Source organism: Cyprinodon variegatus, unplaced genomic scaffold, assembly GCF_000732505.1.
Source record: "Cyprinodon variegatus isolate N-32 unplaced genomic scaffold, C_variegatus-1.0 Scaffold802, whole genome shotgun sequence".
Classification (NCBI taxonomy): Eukaryota; Metazoa; Chordata; class Actinopteri; order Cyprinodontiformes; family Cyprinodontidae; genus Cyprinodon; species Cyprinodon variegatus.
Genome location: NW_015151255.1, coordinates 88004 through 101465, shown reverse-complemented (window position 1 = coordinate 101465; position 13462 = coordinate 88004). Strand labels below are relative to the sequence as shown.

At 39.3% G+C, this 13462-nt stretch overlaps 1 protein-coding gene across 2 annotated transcripts in view; it reads right to left on the bottom strand.

Annotated features, from left to right (window-relative positions):
• Nucleotides 1-13462, bottom strand: part of LOC107098707 (membrane-associated guanylate kinase, WW and PDZ domain-containing protein 3-like) — a 166913-nt gene extending 153451 nt beyond the window's left edge. Inside the window, exon 1 of one of the 2 annotated variants that reach the window (XM_015396521.1) lies at nt 12610-13462. In XM_015396521.1, the coding sequence (XP_015252007.1) occupies nt 12610-12916 (307 nt within the window). In that variant the 5' untranslated portion in view covers nt 12917-13462. The remainder of the gene's footprint in view (nt 1-12609) is intronic. The other variant, XM_015396520.1, reaches the window with a different exon arrangement.

The window sequence follows — 13462 nt, the reverse complement described above, 5'->3', positions numbered from 1 at the left end:
GTGTGTTATACACAAATAGACAAGAGTCAAAGAACAGAATGCTCTTAGATTATCTCCCTCTTGACAGAGAAGCACAAGAGAGGGCGCACACCAACGATGAGGTGTGCTGAGATAACCCTGAGACACAGAGTGCCTCATGCTGTGCCACCTCTGGGAGCCGACATGCACACTTCTCACTCCGTAAAGGGCTCTCCAGCCACTGAGATCCAGCCTGCCATTGCCTGATCCGATCCATCCTGCTTCAGCCCTAATGTCTCATTGGCATTCCGCTGCACACCCCAAGCAAACGGCGAATGGAAAGCTTGGCACCAGCTCGCCGTTATTAAAATTCCAGAAAGCCAGCCGTTCCCCTGCCGCCACGAGCACACAGCGAATCACACAACCAAAGAATAATAAAGAAGCAGGAGTGGGGATGAACATAACAGCTGGCCCAGCCGCTAACACAGCGCGGACGCAGAGAAACTGAGAAAAAGATGCAGTTTTAAATCTGAGCCCTGTGCTTTCTGCAAAGTTTATGCTGGCAGTAGCCTGGTTTGCTGTTTAGACAGCTGTATCCAAAGTGTAAACACATAATTAAAGTTGTCCCAAACATGCATCACCCTCCGATGTTCCTTCTACCATCTGTGAATGCATACTGTGACCGCTTCCTTATTGACCATATTTTAGGGAAGCATCCAATCAGTGCTGCTGGAATAGCACCCCTCAGACCCATCGCTCCCACTGCTGTTTACGTCCGCCTGTGAGCATCGCCCTCAGCCTCCAAAGCTCTCACTAAATGTCTCTTGCTAGAGCAGACTAATTCAGATGTCAAGGCCCATTACCCATGAGCTGTCTAGAGGTGACCTGAGCACATTCCTTGCAATGATAAACACCCATTGAAGCATAAAGCACATCTGGATAATAGGAAGGTGGGAAGAGACCAGTGCCATCACTAAATGCAGCTGAACATGAGGTGCGCAAAGATTATTGTTTGCAGTCGTCGCTGTTAAATAAACTACATCATTAGCAGGTTAGGTCAGTCAGCTGGTGCATGACTGCTGTGACTCTGGTAAAACAAATGAGAGTACCTGATGAAGAAGTTAAACCAGTCAAATCATCCTCACCAATATCCTGACCAAACACTCACAAAGATACAAATGCGGTTTACCTCCCAAAAAAAAAAGAATGTCACCCCACAGAATGTGACTGATGCCGTTAAAGAAAAGACAAATGACATTGAGATTTTCTGATTGCCCATCTATCACATAAAATCATCTTAGGAGGTATTATTATATTTAGCCATTTTAAGGGTTTTAATGTGTTGCAGGCAGAGATTATATTTGCAAATTGTCCAAGGCTAGTCTTATGCCTGTAATGACTAAAATTAAAAAGGATTAATAACATCTGGTCCTCCGTGAACACTGCATTCCTCTAGGCCATGAATTCAATTTTTTTTTCTTTCGATTTATAAAAAATAAAACCTTAAGCTTTTTTAGAACATGCAAAAAAACACTCAATAAATGCTGTCAATTTTAAACATACATCTGAATGTGGATTTATTTACAAAAGGCAGTAGACATACTTTATCATCTGCTAATATTGAGTTGCTAAATTAAACAAATAGGAAGTGGTTCTAATTTAAAAAGCAGAGGCATTATGTAGTGGTTGGGATCTTGACAGTGAGAGAATAAGATCAGAGTTAAGTTAGAGGATATTTTATTACCATGTTACAATCTGAACAAAACTGATTAGTAGTCAATGGTCCTTAAACATCCATGGTTAATAAACTGACTGATGATGCTTGCTCAGTGGCATCAGTAAGTAGATAAAAAACTTTGTTGGATTGTCAGTTGACTTTGTTTATTGGCACATGCTATTCCGAATGCCTTACAGAGGAGGCAATGCTACTACTCTGTAGGTTACTGTGACAACCATTAATCAGTATACAATACAGTCTATCCGAAAGGACGTCATTGCACAATCTTTTTTCCCTGATTGCATGGAAAAAATATTGTAGATGAGGCCTCAAGTTTGTGATATCTACAGTCATTTTTCATGAATTAAACACGACTTGAGACAAATATTTAGTTTGTAGTCGAACTTTCTAGTTCCAGGTAATGAAACTGAGATTGCCTATGGTTAAACTATTCTTATGGCACTAACTAGAACATTTTATCTAAAAAAAACATGTGACATGTGGACATCAAGCCCAGTACGCATGCTCAGTGATGGGCAAAGAGGAGACAACTGTGAGAAATGGTGGGTAGCAAGGCATATACCATGCAGGTCAAAGCTGCCCATTATTACCCATTATTCTCAAACTTCTCAGTAAACAACGAAAACTCCATTTTAAAATGTATCGCAATTAGAGCATGCAAAATATGGCCAAAAATATAACTAAATACTTAATAAACACTTGTTTAAAAGGTCTGCATTAGAAACAGCCATTACATTGTCATTTGCACACTAAAGCACATTTAAGATAAGATGAGTGTTTAATTGGAACAGGGACTCAGGGCACACAGGAAGATAAATCCACCAGAGCCCCCACTGATGAAAAGAAATATATCCCTGAGGAAACAGTGTAAACACCCAAATGCTATTTGTATGCTTTATGGTTTCATGGCCACTGCTATTGTGAGTTGCTGTAGAAAATGCAATTAAAGAGACAAATCTCTAACACTGAAGATGCAATGTGCCATAATGAGCTTTCTCTCCACGTAGTTTAGATATGACTTGCAGAGATTATGTTCTTTGCTCTTGCTGATCTCCCACACTCTGATTGTTCATTAAGCTCTAGCTATGTAACCACTGTCCACTATTCCCTGCTTCCATAGGACCCAAACCTCAATGAAATATCCTGTTTATAACCTTAACATGTTGCAAATACTCTCAGCATTCTTTATCAAAATCAGCATCTGATCTATGAATAATATATTGTCCCTTTTCCCCCATTACCTAAGAATCTTATAGCTTATATTTTTAAACAATTTTCCACAAAAAGATTTAAATTTTCAGGTTCCACAACTTCCCAGATAGAAGGTCTTAGTCTTATGGTAGGAATTTAAGACGACCCGAGGATTGATAGAGATGAGCAACGATGATTGGTGGACCCTTTCTTGCAGAGTTCTGACTTTTAAGTTTGATCTGCTTTACATATTATGTAAAAAAAAAAAAAATAGTGTTTATGTCAGAGTATAGCTGAGTAAATTTACAATATACGATTGAGTTATCAAGATATTGCTTAATTGCCAACAGGCTCTACGTTTATTTTTTTCCATATTTCTGTTTCCTGCTGCTCTTACAGCCAGGTCGCCTCACCTGCTATCATCTAACCAAGACATAATTCAGTCAGGTGATATCTAACTGTTAATGTTTAGTTAATTATAGTTTAATCTGTCACTAAGCAATCAGTTTAGCTTAAATTAAAGTTAGGCTTTATAAGGTAGCTTTATTTAACTTTCATATTCGACAAAAGAGTAGGAAAGTAAAGCTGAAAATAAATCCTTATCTCTATATTTGCCTGCAACAACTGCACGACTACTGGAGTTCTTTAATTACTTAAACAAAAAAATAATTAGAGCAAACATTTGGGGCCTCGATTTTGATGGTTGTCATAGTTGCAAGGCAACAGAAGTTTTACTAATTCTCCTTTGTGATAAGAAGCGATGTGTGCACTGCTAAGCTCTGAAACCCAAACGGGTTTCTATGTTTTTTTGCCAGCAAAAGAATTGTTTAGCGTCTCTTCAGGCAATAAGCAATGCAAAGCTTGTCGAGCTCGCGTTCACACGAGCAAACCTTTATTCAGATGTGCAGTGACGAAAACAGCAGAGATAACAGATACAGAGCCATCCAGCCATAAGCTGAAAATCAGGGAGCAAAATGAAGAATGGAATGTGTCTCAATTCCCCAACCAATATGGCCCAAGTCTGTGATTGTAGTTAATGTCATAAAGTAAAAGTTTTCAACTGATGGAACTTCGTTTTTTCTGAGGCATAACGGCTGAGAAGGCTAGCCTCTCTAATTTTAAAGCGTCTGACTTCCAGATTTTAAGGTCCTACCTCTGCCATCCAGTGGACTGGAGGTGTAGTACAGTGTTCCTTGCCACTTCCCCGTACATCACTAGCTAGATTTTAATAAAATTTCTGTCATTTGCGAGGATACAGTTAAAACGGAAAACAGACAAATTACCTATGATTCTGGAAAAAATCCCAGGTAGTTAATGGGACTTTCATAGGAAATAAATAATCTGGAATTTAGGTTGACATTAACATCTATGCAGACGAAAGGTTGCCGAATAGGGAACATATTTTAATTATGTATTCAATTATTATATATATAACTATTCAATAATAATTCATTTCATATGAAAATTGTAATTTTATCCATCCCCAGCCACTTGGGCCAGCTCCGTGGGAACCCCAAGGCGTTCCCAGGTCAGCCGAGAAACATAGTCTCACCAGCGTGTCCCGGCTCTCCCCCTGGGCATCCTCCTGGTGGGACGTGCCCGAAACACTTCACCAGGGAGACATCCAGGGAGTTTATGAATGTTTAAAAATATATTATTGCTATTTCTAAAAAAAAAAAGAAAATAGTTATTGTATTAATTGTCCTGCACTGATTTCAGACCGGAGTTGTTTGTGATATACTCAACCTCCCATGTCCCATGAGCACAAACTTAGCCACATAGATTTTTACACATAGAGCTCATTTTCACCACCATGTGGCAATCACGATAAAACACATTTCATCATTGATCTCAAAACACCCAGTGCCAGCTCCAAGCTGCCTCATCAAGCATGCTGTTTACGTTGGGATTGTTGCAGGTGCTGGTGGAGTGTGTGACAAGAGCTGCGCCAATTTGATTAAAGTGGTAATAATGAAAGAGGGTTGGGAACAGAGAGTCACGCTGTGCTTTTTCACTCTAGCCCACCGCTTTACTCTAATTCCAGCAGTTATCGCGCAAATCCACATGCACATCAATTTAGTACACAGCTAAAAAACCAAACAAAAAAATAATGAATTAATAAGGTATGTGAGTGGGGGGGGGCAACTCTGATCTTGTTTTGTAGTTTCATCACAGCACCTCCTACTTGCAAAAGCCAAACTCCCCACCTTCCTAGCCTTGACACCTTCTGGAAGCCTTTGGAGTTAAGGCTCTCAGCTAGCATGCAGTTGGATTTTTATAAGAATACAGTCTGCATTTTAAGTATAGGACTGTTAGAACAATATTTTCAGAAGCTACAACCTGCATAACCGTTCTATTCAACATTTAAGAATAATGTAAATCTGCATATCTTTTGTTATTTAAGCCTTTCAAACTGGAAATATCTAAAGAAAAAAAGCAAAGTTTAACAAACCATATTCCACAATGGCTTTTTGAGGAGTAAGGTAAAATTAACGATTTCAGGAAACTATTATTTTTTATTTAGATAAGAGTTTAATTCATGTGCATTTCAGTGTTGACTCCACTTTCTTCGGTTTAACCAGCCATGATAAGTTTTTTCCAAAGGCCTGAGTTAAAAAAAAAATTAGAAAATTGATTTGGTTGAGGAAAATTCTGCAATAAAGTTAATACAGCCATTTGTGGTACGTTTTGTACCAATGTTGTCAATGCTTTGGTCAGCCCTCTTTTGCAAGTTAGAAATTTAGTCATTCCTCTTTGCACAATCTCTCCAGATTTTTCAGAGTCCTGGATCCTCAATTATACTTTTCAGACCATCTCCGAGGTTATCAATAGGATTTAGGTCTGGGGACAGAGTTGGCCATAAAAGGAAAACAGATTTTGTGTCCAGCAAACTGTTACTGTTTTGCTTTGAGCAGATGTTTTGGATCATTAGCCTGCTGAAAGACCCAATGATAAGTCAGTTCCCTTGGACTTTAAAAGAAAAACAGCATAACATCATCAGATGCTCAGCTGTGAGTAACACTGTGTACAATATATATATATATATATATATATATATATATATATATATATATATATATATATATATATATATATATATATATATGCCAAAACCCACCTGTACTTTTGTTGATTGAAAAGCTCATGTCACTAAAGCATGCAGGTCTAGTTGAAGTCAGTACAATTTAGCAAATTCTGCATGTTTACATTTGTGACGGTGCAACAGAAAAGGCTCTTCCTGGCATCTCTCCCTGATTGCTGTGCTTTTTTATTAGTTCTCCTAAATTTTGAACTCATGTCTGCCACATTATAGTTAAAGCCTTTAACTGCTTCACAACAGGGACTTTTAAAGCTACTGTGAGTGAATAATTGGCACAGGAGTGATTTGGGTAAAAACTATTACTTCACTTTTTTTATATATATATATATCTTGCTCGTAAAAAAAAAAAAAATCATCGGTTAATATTTCTTCGTTCTTAAGTGGAGAACTATAATACTTCTCAAAAAAGAAAAATCAATTTTATGGCTTTTCTATGCATATCCATAAGTGGTTCCAACAAATACTGTATCTTCCTAGTTGGAAGTCACCATTAGGTGATGGACTTCCAAGTTGCTTTGTTGAAATGTTAAGTTTAGATTAAAAGTGTGCACTCTTTTATAATACTTAAGGTCAGACTAAGAGGCTAAAGCATCCAGCAAACCCCACTGGGATAGAGTGGGTTGTAGTGAGTGTGTGAGGTAGGACTGCAGCACTTCGCCACTTGCCTGACAACCGCCTCAGGCACATTCTGGAGTTGCTTGATGAGAGACACAAAGGACTAACAAGCTGCACATCAACAAAACGTGTTGTAGGATTATATACTGAGAAGCAAACAAACACAAAATTTACAGGGATATTAAGAGAACAAAGCGAGGAAATACCATATTGTTCATACACCTAATAGAAAGTATATTTAACCTAAAAGGCAATGGGTGACTAAAGTTCTGGTATTTTAATGAGAACAGGATGTCTGGTGTGACAGCATCCATAGCTTTGCTTCTCATCATAAACACCTGCAGGGGTTAGCTTTTACCAGAGCTTGAAGCTTGATGTTATTCGGCCGTCAAAATATTTTGGCATAAGCACTGAACAGAGCTCTGTGATGACTATTAGTTTAATTTTATCTGAAACATCTAAAAAAGGAAAGAAAAAAAAAACTGTTTTGTACAGACAGCTTTTTGTGGTATGCAAAATGAGAGCATATGGCTGCTGGATGTAAAGTCAGTTGAGATATACACATTTTTATATATATATGAATATATATATATATATATTTATATATATAAGGATGATCAAACCCATATTTCTACCCTTTACCTTTAAATGTGTTAAAAAAAAACATTCGGGAATGGCAATCGAACGTAATCTGAAGGATATGTGATATACCAGCGGGAAAAATTAGGAGGATGGCTATTTAGTGTTTTAACTGCTACGCTTTCAAAAATCTAAGCATGTTTTTAAAGCATTAGTACATTTCAGAGCAAATCAAGTCTATTTTAGTTAACTAATCTTAAACAATATAGCAGCTATTATGGTCGTTAGGGTTCCATGACAGAAAGCTGAATCTTTTCGCCACACTTATTTCTATAAAAGAGAATTACTTTAGACAAAGTAGATCAATAGAATCCGGATTGTGCTTCACATATCTTTTTTATAGCTAAATGAATTGAATACAGGGAAACCCTGCAAGCCACAAGAAATCCTCTCAAACTTTAAACACTCAACTTGGCAGTAGTAATCGAGGAAACACATTTGCATCTGTTGGGTTAAAACATGCAAACTTACAAGGATGGGTTTTTTTTTTTTTTGTCTATGAAAGGCAATGCAGAGCTCTGGTTTCCATATACACAGCAGGAGGATACAAACTGATGCAATATTCTGAAAGTATTCTAAAAAAAACATTAACATCCTCTATATTTTCAGTAATCTGCATTTTTAATTATTCATAAGTTTTCTTTACAAATTCCAGCAGTCTCTTTCCTTTTTATGTAAAATTAATTTCACTCTAAGGGTGCAGAAAACTCTCTAAATGCACAACATATTGCATGAACTTTTAAGTTTATTACAAGTAAAATTTGTATAAAACAATCAGTGACAAAATATAAACAGCTGAACAGGCAATGTCCCACTAAATCTAAAAAAAGAAGACATAATTGCTTTAAAGTCTATAAGAAAAAGCTCCTTTAGCTTCAAATCACTTTCTTATGAGCGCCAGAGGAGCAGTATATAAAATGGCTGTGCTGCTTTTCTCATCCTACTGTGAGAAATATCTGAGGCAAGAACAAGTCTTCGCTGATTTGACCGGAGATCTTTGAGTCTATATTCCCTCTCTTATCCTCATCCCTTCTTTTTTAACAGCCGACTGCAAATCTCTACTCTGTGACAAAGCATCGCCTGTCAAGAGCGTGATTCCAATGAGAGGCACTTTGTGATATGAGCGGTGCATTAATGTGATTAACCCACACTCTCTATTGCTGTTTGATACATTGGCTCGGAGGCTCATGTCGGTCTGTATTCTTCTTTATTGGCATGATCAACAGGTAATGGAAAACACACTGCTGTGTGAGCAAAGCCAGGTAAATACAGCTGCAATCAAGAGTAGGGAATACACGGTGGTACCTAATAGAATTAGCGCAGGCTTAAATAAACTAATCCTGCAATTTGAATTCAGAATTAAGGACAATTAACAGTCAAATTAGCCAAGAAAACTGTTACATGCATATTAGTAGGCTTGCTGAAAATTATATACAGTTCCTGCAAACTGTTAATATGCATACTTTATTAGATTCACCTGTTCAATAGCTGGCTTTTAGAAATAGCTAAAAGGCTGATCACGTCGAAGCATTTAAAGAATCTTACTGTGGTTAAGATGATTTCTTGCAACTTGAACAAAGCGTCTGAATGAGGTAGAAAGGAGGTTAAAGCTATTTTCGATGTGGCTTATGCTGCCAGATGGGTTTGTCTGAGTCCTTCCGAAACTATTCTTCCTAAAGGTTTTTATACAAAACTAACTCTTGAAATGACAAATAATTGTTAGAAAAAGAGAAATTGTTATGAGCAGCAATAATGTAGACAATGGCACCTTGCTGAAATGCCGCTTCAGAGGGAGAATGAGGGGACTGGTTTTAGACACTTCTTGTTAAAGGTGCCATTACCTGGAAATCTGACGCTTTCTTTTCTTTATGTTTAAATGTGTGTGTTGACCTTCAGTCAAAACCAGCCACAGAATAAGGAATGTAAAAATGGCTTATTTTCATCTTGTTTGGGCTCTTCTTATAGCCCACAACGGTTTGCTCTCCACAGAGAGTGATGTTTGTTCTCCACCTTGATTTAGCGAATTTGTGAAAGGTTGCTAACATTACCCCACATTGCTATCACCACGTTCATCTCTATTCCACCAGAAAGACTGATTCCAACAATAAGAGCCTCAAACAAACCATAGCAAACTGCTAATGTTGCTAACGCTACATCCACATGAACCCCATACATGGAATTCAAATTCTCATGCGTACACTTGCAAGAAAAAAAAGGAGAAATAAAAAGGGATCAGAATAAAATCTATTTAAGTTTTTTAGTCTCCTGAAAATTTTTTAGATTAATTTAAAGACACTTTCAGAAGGGTTTTATATGTGAAGTAACAGGTTATGACTTCTTTAAATCAAAGATTTGTGGGATACAGTCTCTGAAAACATCTTATTTTTAACCTTGGAGCAGATGTGCTACTGCAGCAGAGGGCTATACAAAAGAATATTAAAATCTTAATCCCAATGGGAGCTATGCATTAGGGATGATCTGCAGACAAATTAGCATCAAATCAGTGAAAGACCAGAACCTCAAAAGAATGTTTCCTACATGCATAATTGTGGATCCTAGCAGGTCTGAAGTCGAAAGGTGATCTAATAAAGTAGCTTTAAACGTATATGAGCAACAGTCTGACTGGGTCTGTAAAGGAAGCAGAATTCATAAGGACAAATAAGACATCTTGTTTACATGTGTTTCATATATTCACACAGCTAATATTAGCCTACCAAAAGACAAAAGAACCCTTGTTGTGCCGGCTCCACCATGCACCGCAATGTGAAATTATTTATTTGCCGTCAGAGTCATCATCCTTTCAGCTTTACATAAATGACTGTGCCTACGTTTTTCAGCTCCACAGTGATTGCAGCTGTGCAGACATATATGAGACAGAGCAAAGCGTAAATATGAGAAGGAAGGATTTTTGGGAACCTAGTCATTAAGCTTTTCGTTTGAATGTTTAGCCTGGGTTGTTTGCAAAAGCAGAGATGTGCACAGAGCTTTAAATCGAAATTTGATCAAAGACAACAGAAAAATAGGCAAATCAACATCTTTTCCATGACAAGTGATCAAGCTGGCTAAGTTTGAACTATTTTATTTTAGAGAAGGAAAAGGCATTATGAAAACAACAATAAATGAGTCATTATAGTAAGTGTATTAGTGTCAATGTAGGTTAGGAGTTGAAAACAAAACCTGTGAGCTATATGGAGCTGCTACATGACCCACTGATCCACATCTGCCCCACATGGAAGTACGAGGAACCTTTTAGCAGCCAACAGAGTATATATGATACACTAAAGGAATCGAAATGAAACTAGAGGAAAGACCAAGTGCAACTCTTTCACCTCACACTCACTCCATTTCGATCAATAGCAGAGAGATAATAGCCCATGTAGTGACTCGCATCATGCATCCTCTCTCTTCATCCTTGCCCAAACTCCCAATTCCAGTCTTTGCGTTGACACACCCTCTCCATCTTCCCTCCAAGCTCCGCCCCAGACAGCAGCAGCACAGGAAGCCCATCATCTCCAGAGCTTAATTCAGAAAGAACACAAGAGAATACTGGGAAAGGCACGGTGGAACATCTGGGGGACCAAGAGACTTTCTCCCTGTTGCTGTCTGCGGAACCGTGTTATTGGCAGCTCTGTGGGCTTCCTGGTAACAGCTGATCCCCCAGGCCCCCCAGCCTCCAACTGGTTGGAGAAAATCCACTCACTGACTCAATTATGCAAGAGGTGTGAATAAAACATAAGGTTACCACACAGGAATGTATACTCATAATGCAGATGTGCAAGAAATGTAATAAGGCAATGTAGCAGGCTCACCTCTACACTGATAAAAGGGAATCTGGAAGAGCTTGTTTTGGCAATCCCATCATTGACAATCTGAGTAACAGTTAATTTAGGCTTCTAAGCATGAAAGTGAAATGTTATGTAGGGTATTTTACAGACGTTGTCACTATTATTTCCCTGGGAACTTAAATGGGAAAAAACAGCCTTGTGTGGGAGTACAGCCCGGAGCCAAAGGCAGGGTGGATTTTTCTCCCAGTCTCTCTGTTCCTTTGTGTCTCTCTCCCCGCCTTGCACTCTCATTCCTCCATGCCCTTTATTAATCATCCTTGGTTAGTCGGGCAGAGCATGGTGTTAGGAGCTCTGAGGAGTGCATAGCCATGAAAAGACACACACCTTAATAAGCATGCACAACCAACACGGACCAGACTTGTTTATTTCAGCTTTTTTTTCTCTCTCTTTTCTTTCCTCCTTGCAAAATATGTTTAAAAAAATCAATACTTTAATAAATAAATTATAGGGAAGCTGCTGGTAAACATACAGTCTGATGTGAGTCCACTCATGCAGCTAATATTCGAGGATTCTGGCCTGAGGTTTGGAGACTCAGCTGCTGCCGCTGATGATGCTGATGTAACCTTTTCAGCAACCTCAGCTGGTGTTCAGACATTCCAGCTCTAGCATATATTTAAAGTACATCCAGCATAAAACTAAAAAGAGACTCATTAATCTTAAAGTTGGACCCAAATCTGATGAGTGCATCTGCTTAATTCCTGAGAAACTCCACATATTTCAGCCAACAGTCGAGACTCTGAAGCCCAATTATTGGAGAGGCTGATTGGGACCACCCACCAATATGCATGTGTGATCAATGGGCAAAGGGGCTGGATGAATAATAGAAGGGTGAAACTGACCCTTATTTTTATGCTTGTAAGTGCACTTAGCTGAGATGGCTCCAACTGGGCTACATGCCATTATGGCCATTATCACTCTTCGATCTCCCTGAGAAAGTGCTGAGAGAACTGGTCATTAGAGTTTATGGGACAGGAGGCAGTAACAGAAGTCTGGGTTATCCGGCAGAAAAAGAAGTGCTGGGTGCTCCCACCTAAGATTTTGTTGTATTTTTAAATAACTGAATTTAAATGAATGTAATATTATATGGATATTATGATCATGCACTGCAAAAACCATCTAGAAATAAGCAAAATTTCTTAAATTCTGTTTATTTACTCTTAATTTGAGCAGGTAAATAAGATAGTTTACCAATGGAATTTGTATTTTTACTCTTAAATAAGATAATTAGATAATATGCAGTTGAAATAAGACAATGCAAAAGTTTATTCTTATTTTAAATGTAAATTGCCTTGTTCTATTGGCAAAGTGTCTCACTTACCACCTCAACTCAAGAAAAAAATCCTTTATTTTAAGAAAATTTGACTTCTTTAGATTTCAGTTTTTGCAGTGTTTAAAAGAGGAAACCCTTATTGAGCACAGTCATGTGGGTTGTTGTGCTTTGTGGATGGCACATATCAGAACGCTCATCTTCCAAGCAGAGCTCAGGTGACAGGCCGATGGGAGCAGAGGGGCTGAGGACGCACCTGGTTTGACGGTCTTCAAGCGAATCGGCTCCCGAAAGTGGCGGATGACCGCCAGGGTGTCCCGGTTGGTGAGCCCGCTGACGGGCGTGCCGTTCACCTCCAGCAGGACGTCCCCGTAGTAGGGCAGCTTCCCGACGTGACACACCAGCACGTCCAGCTTCATCTGGCCGATGTAGGGGAACTGTCCGAGCTCCGCTCCTCCCAGGATCTCCACCATGGAGCCGAAGTCCTCCAGGTTCCCCCATGACACCGCGCACTCCACCACTTTGCTGGACCAGTGTTTCTTCTTCTTCAGTGTTCTGGACATGATCGCTTCTCCTTTTATCGGAGAAATAAAGAATCAAAAGTGACGGGAGGCTCCTTTGCGTTTGTTGTTAAATGAGCGTGAAGTGACGCAGCCTGATTGACCCCCAGGAGTTATTCTGTCGACCTGCGGGGGATTTCATCCTCTTGACATTTCTGATGGTCACCTGCTGCTCTGATGCTGATGCGTCAAAGGGCTCCGGTTTCTCCCGTAGTGATTCCAACCGCGTCTTGTGCGTAAAGATAGAGAATTGAAAACGTCGGGATGGATGATAAGAAAACAGGCGTCCGCGCTTCGATTGGCTGCTTTAATAAGTCAGAATCGGAGACGGAAAAATAATAATCACGCACTTTCCGGTGGGTTGAGGAGCGTCTGAAGCGTCGCGCGTCGGTGAGGATCCCTCATACCTGTGGGCAGGCTGGGAGCAGCCTTCACCGGGTTGGCTGTTTGCGCAGCTCAGATCCTCCCGGTAGTGAGTGAGTGGAGAGACATCTGCTAAACGTTTGTCTGCTACAGGTTTGAACACACCTGGCACCGCCAGGAAAGATG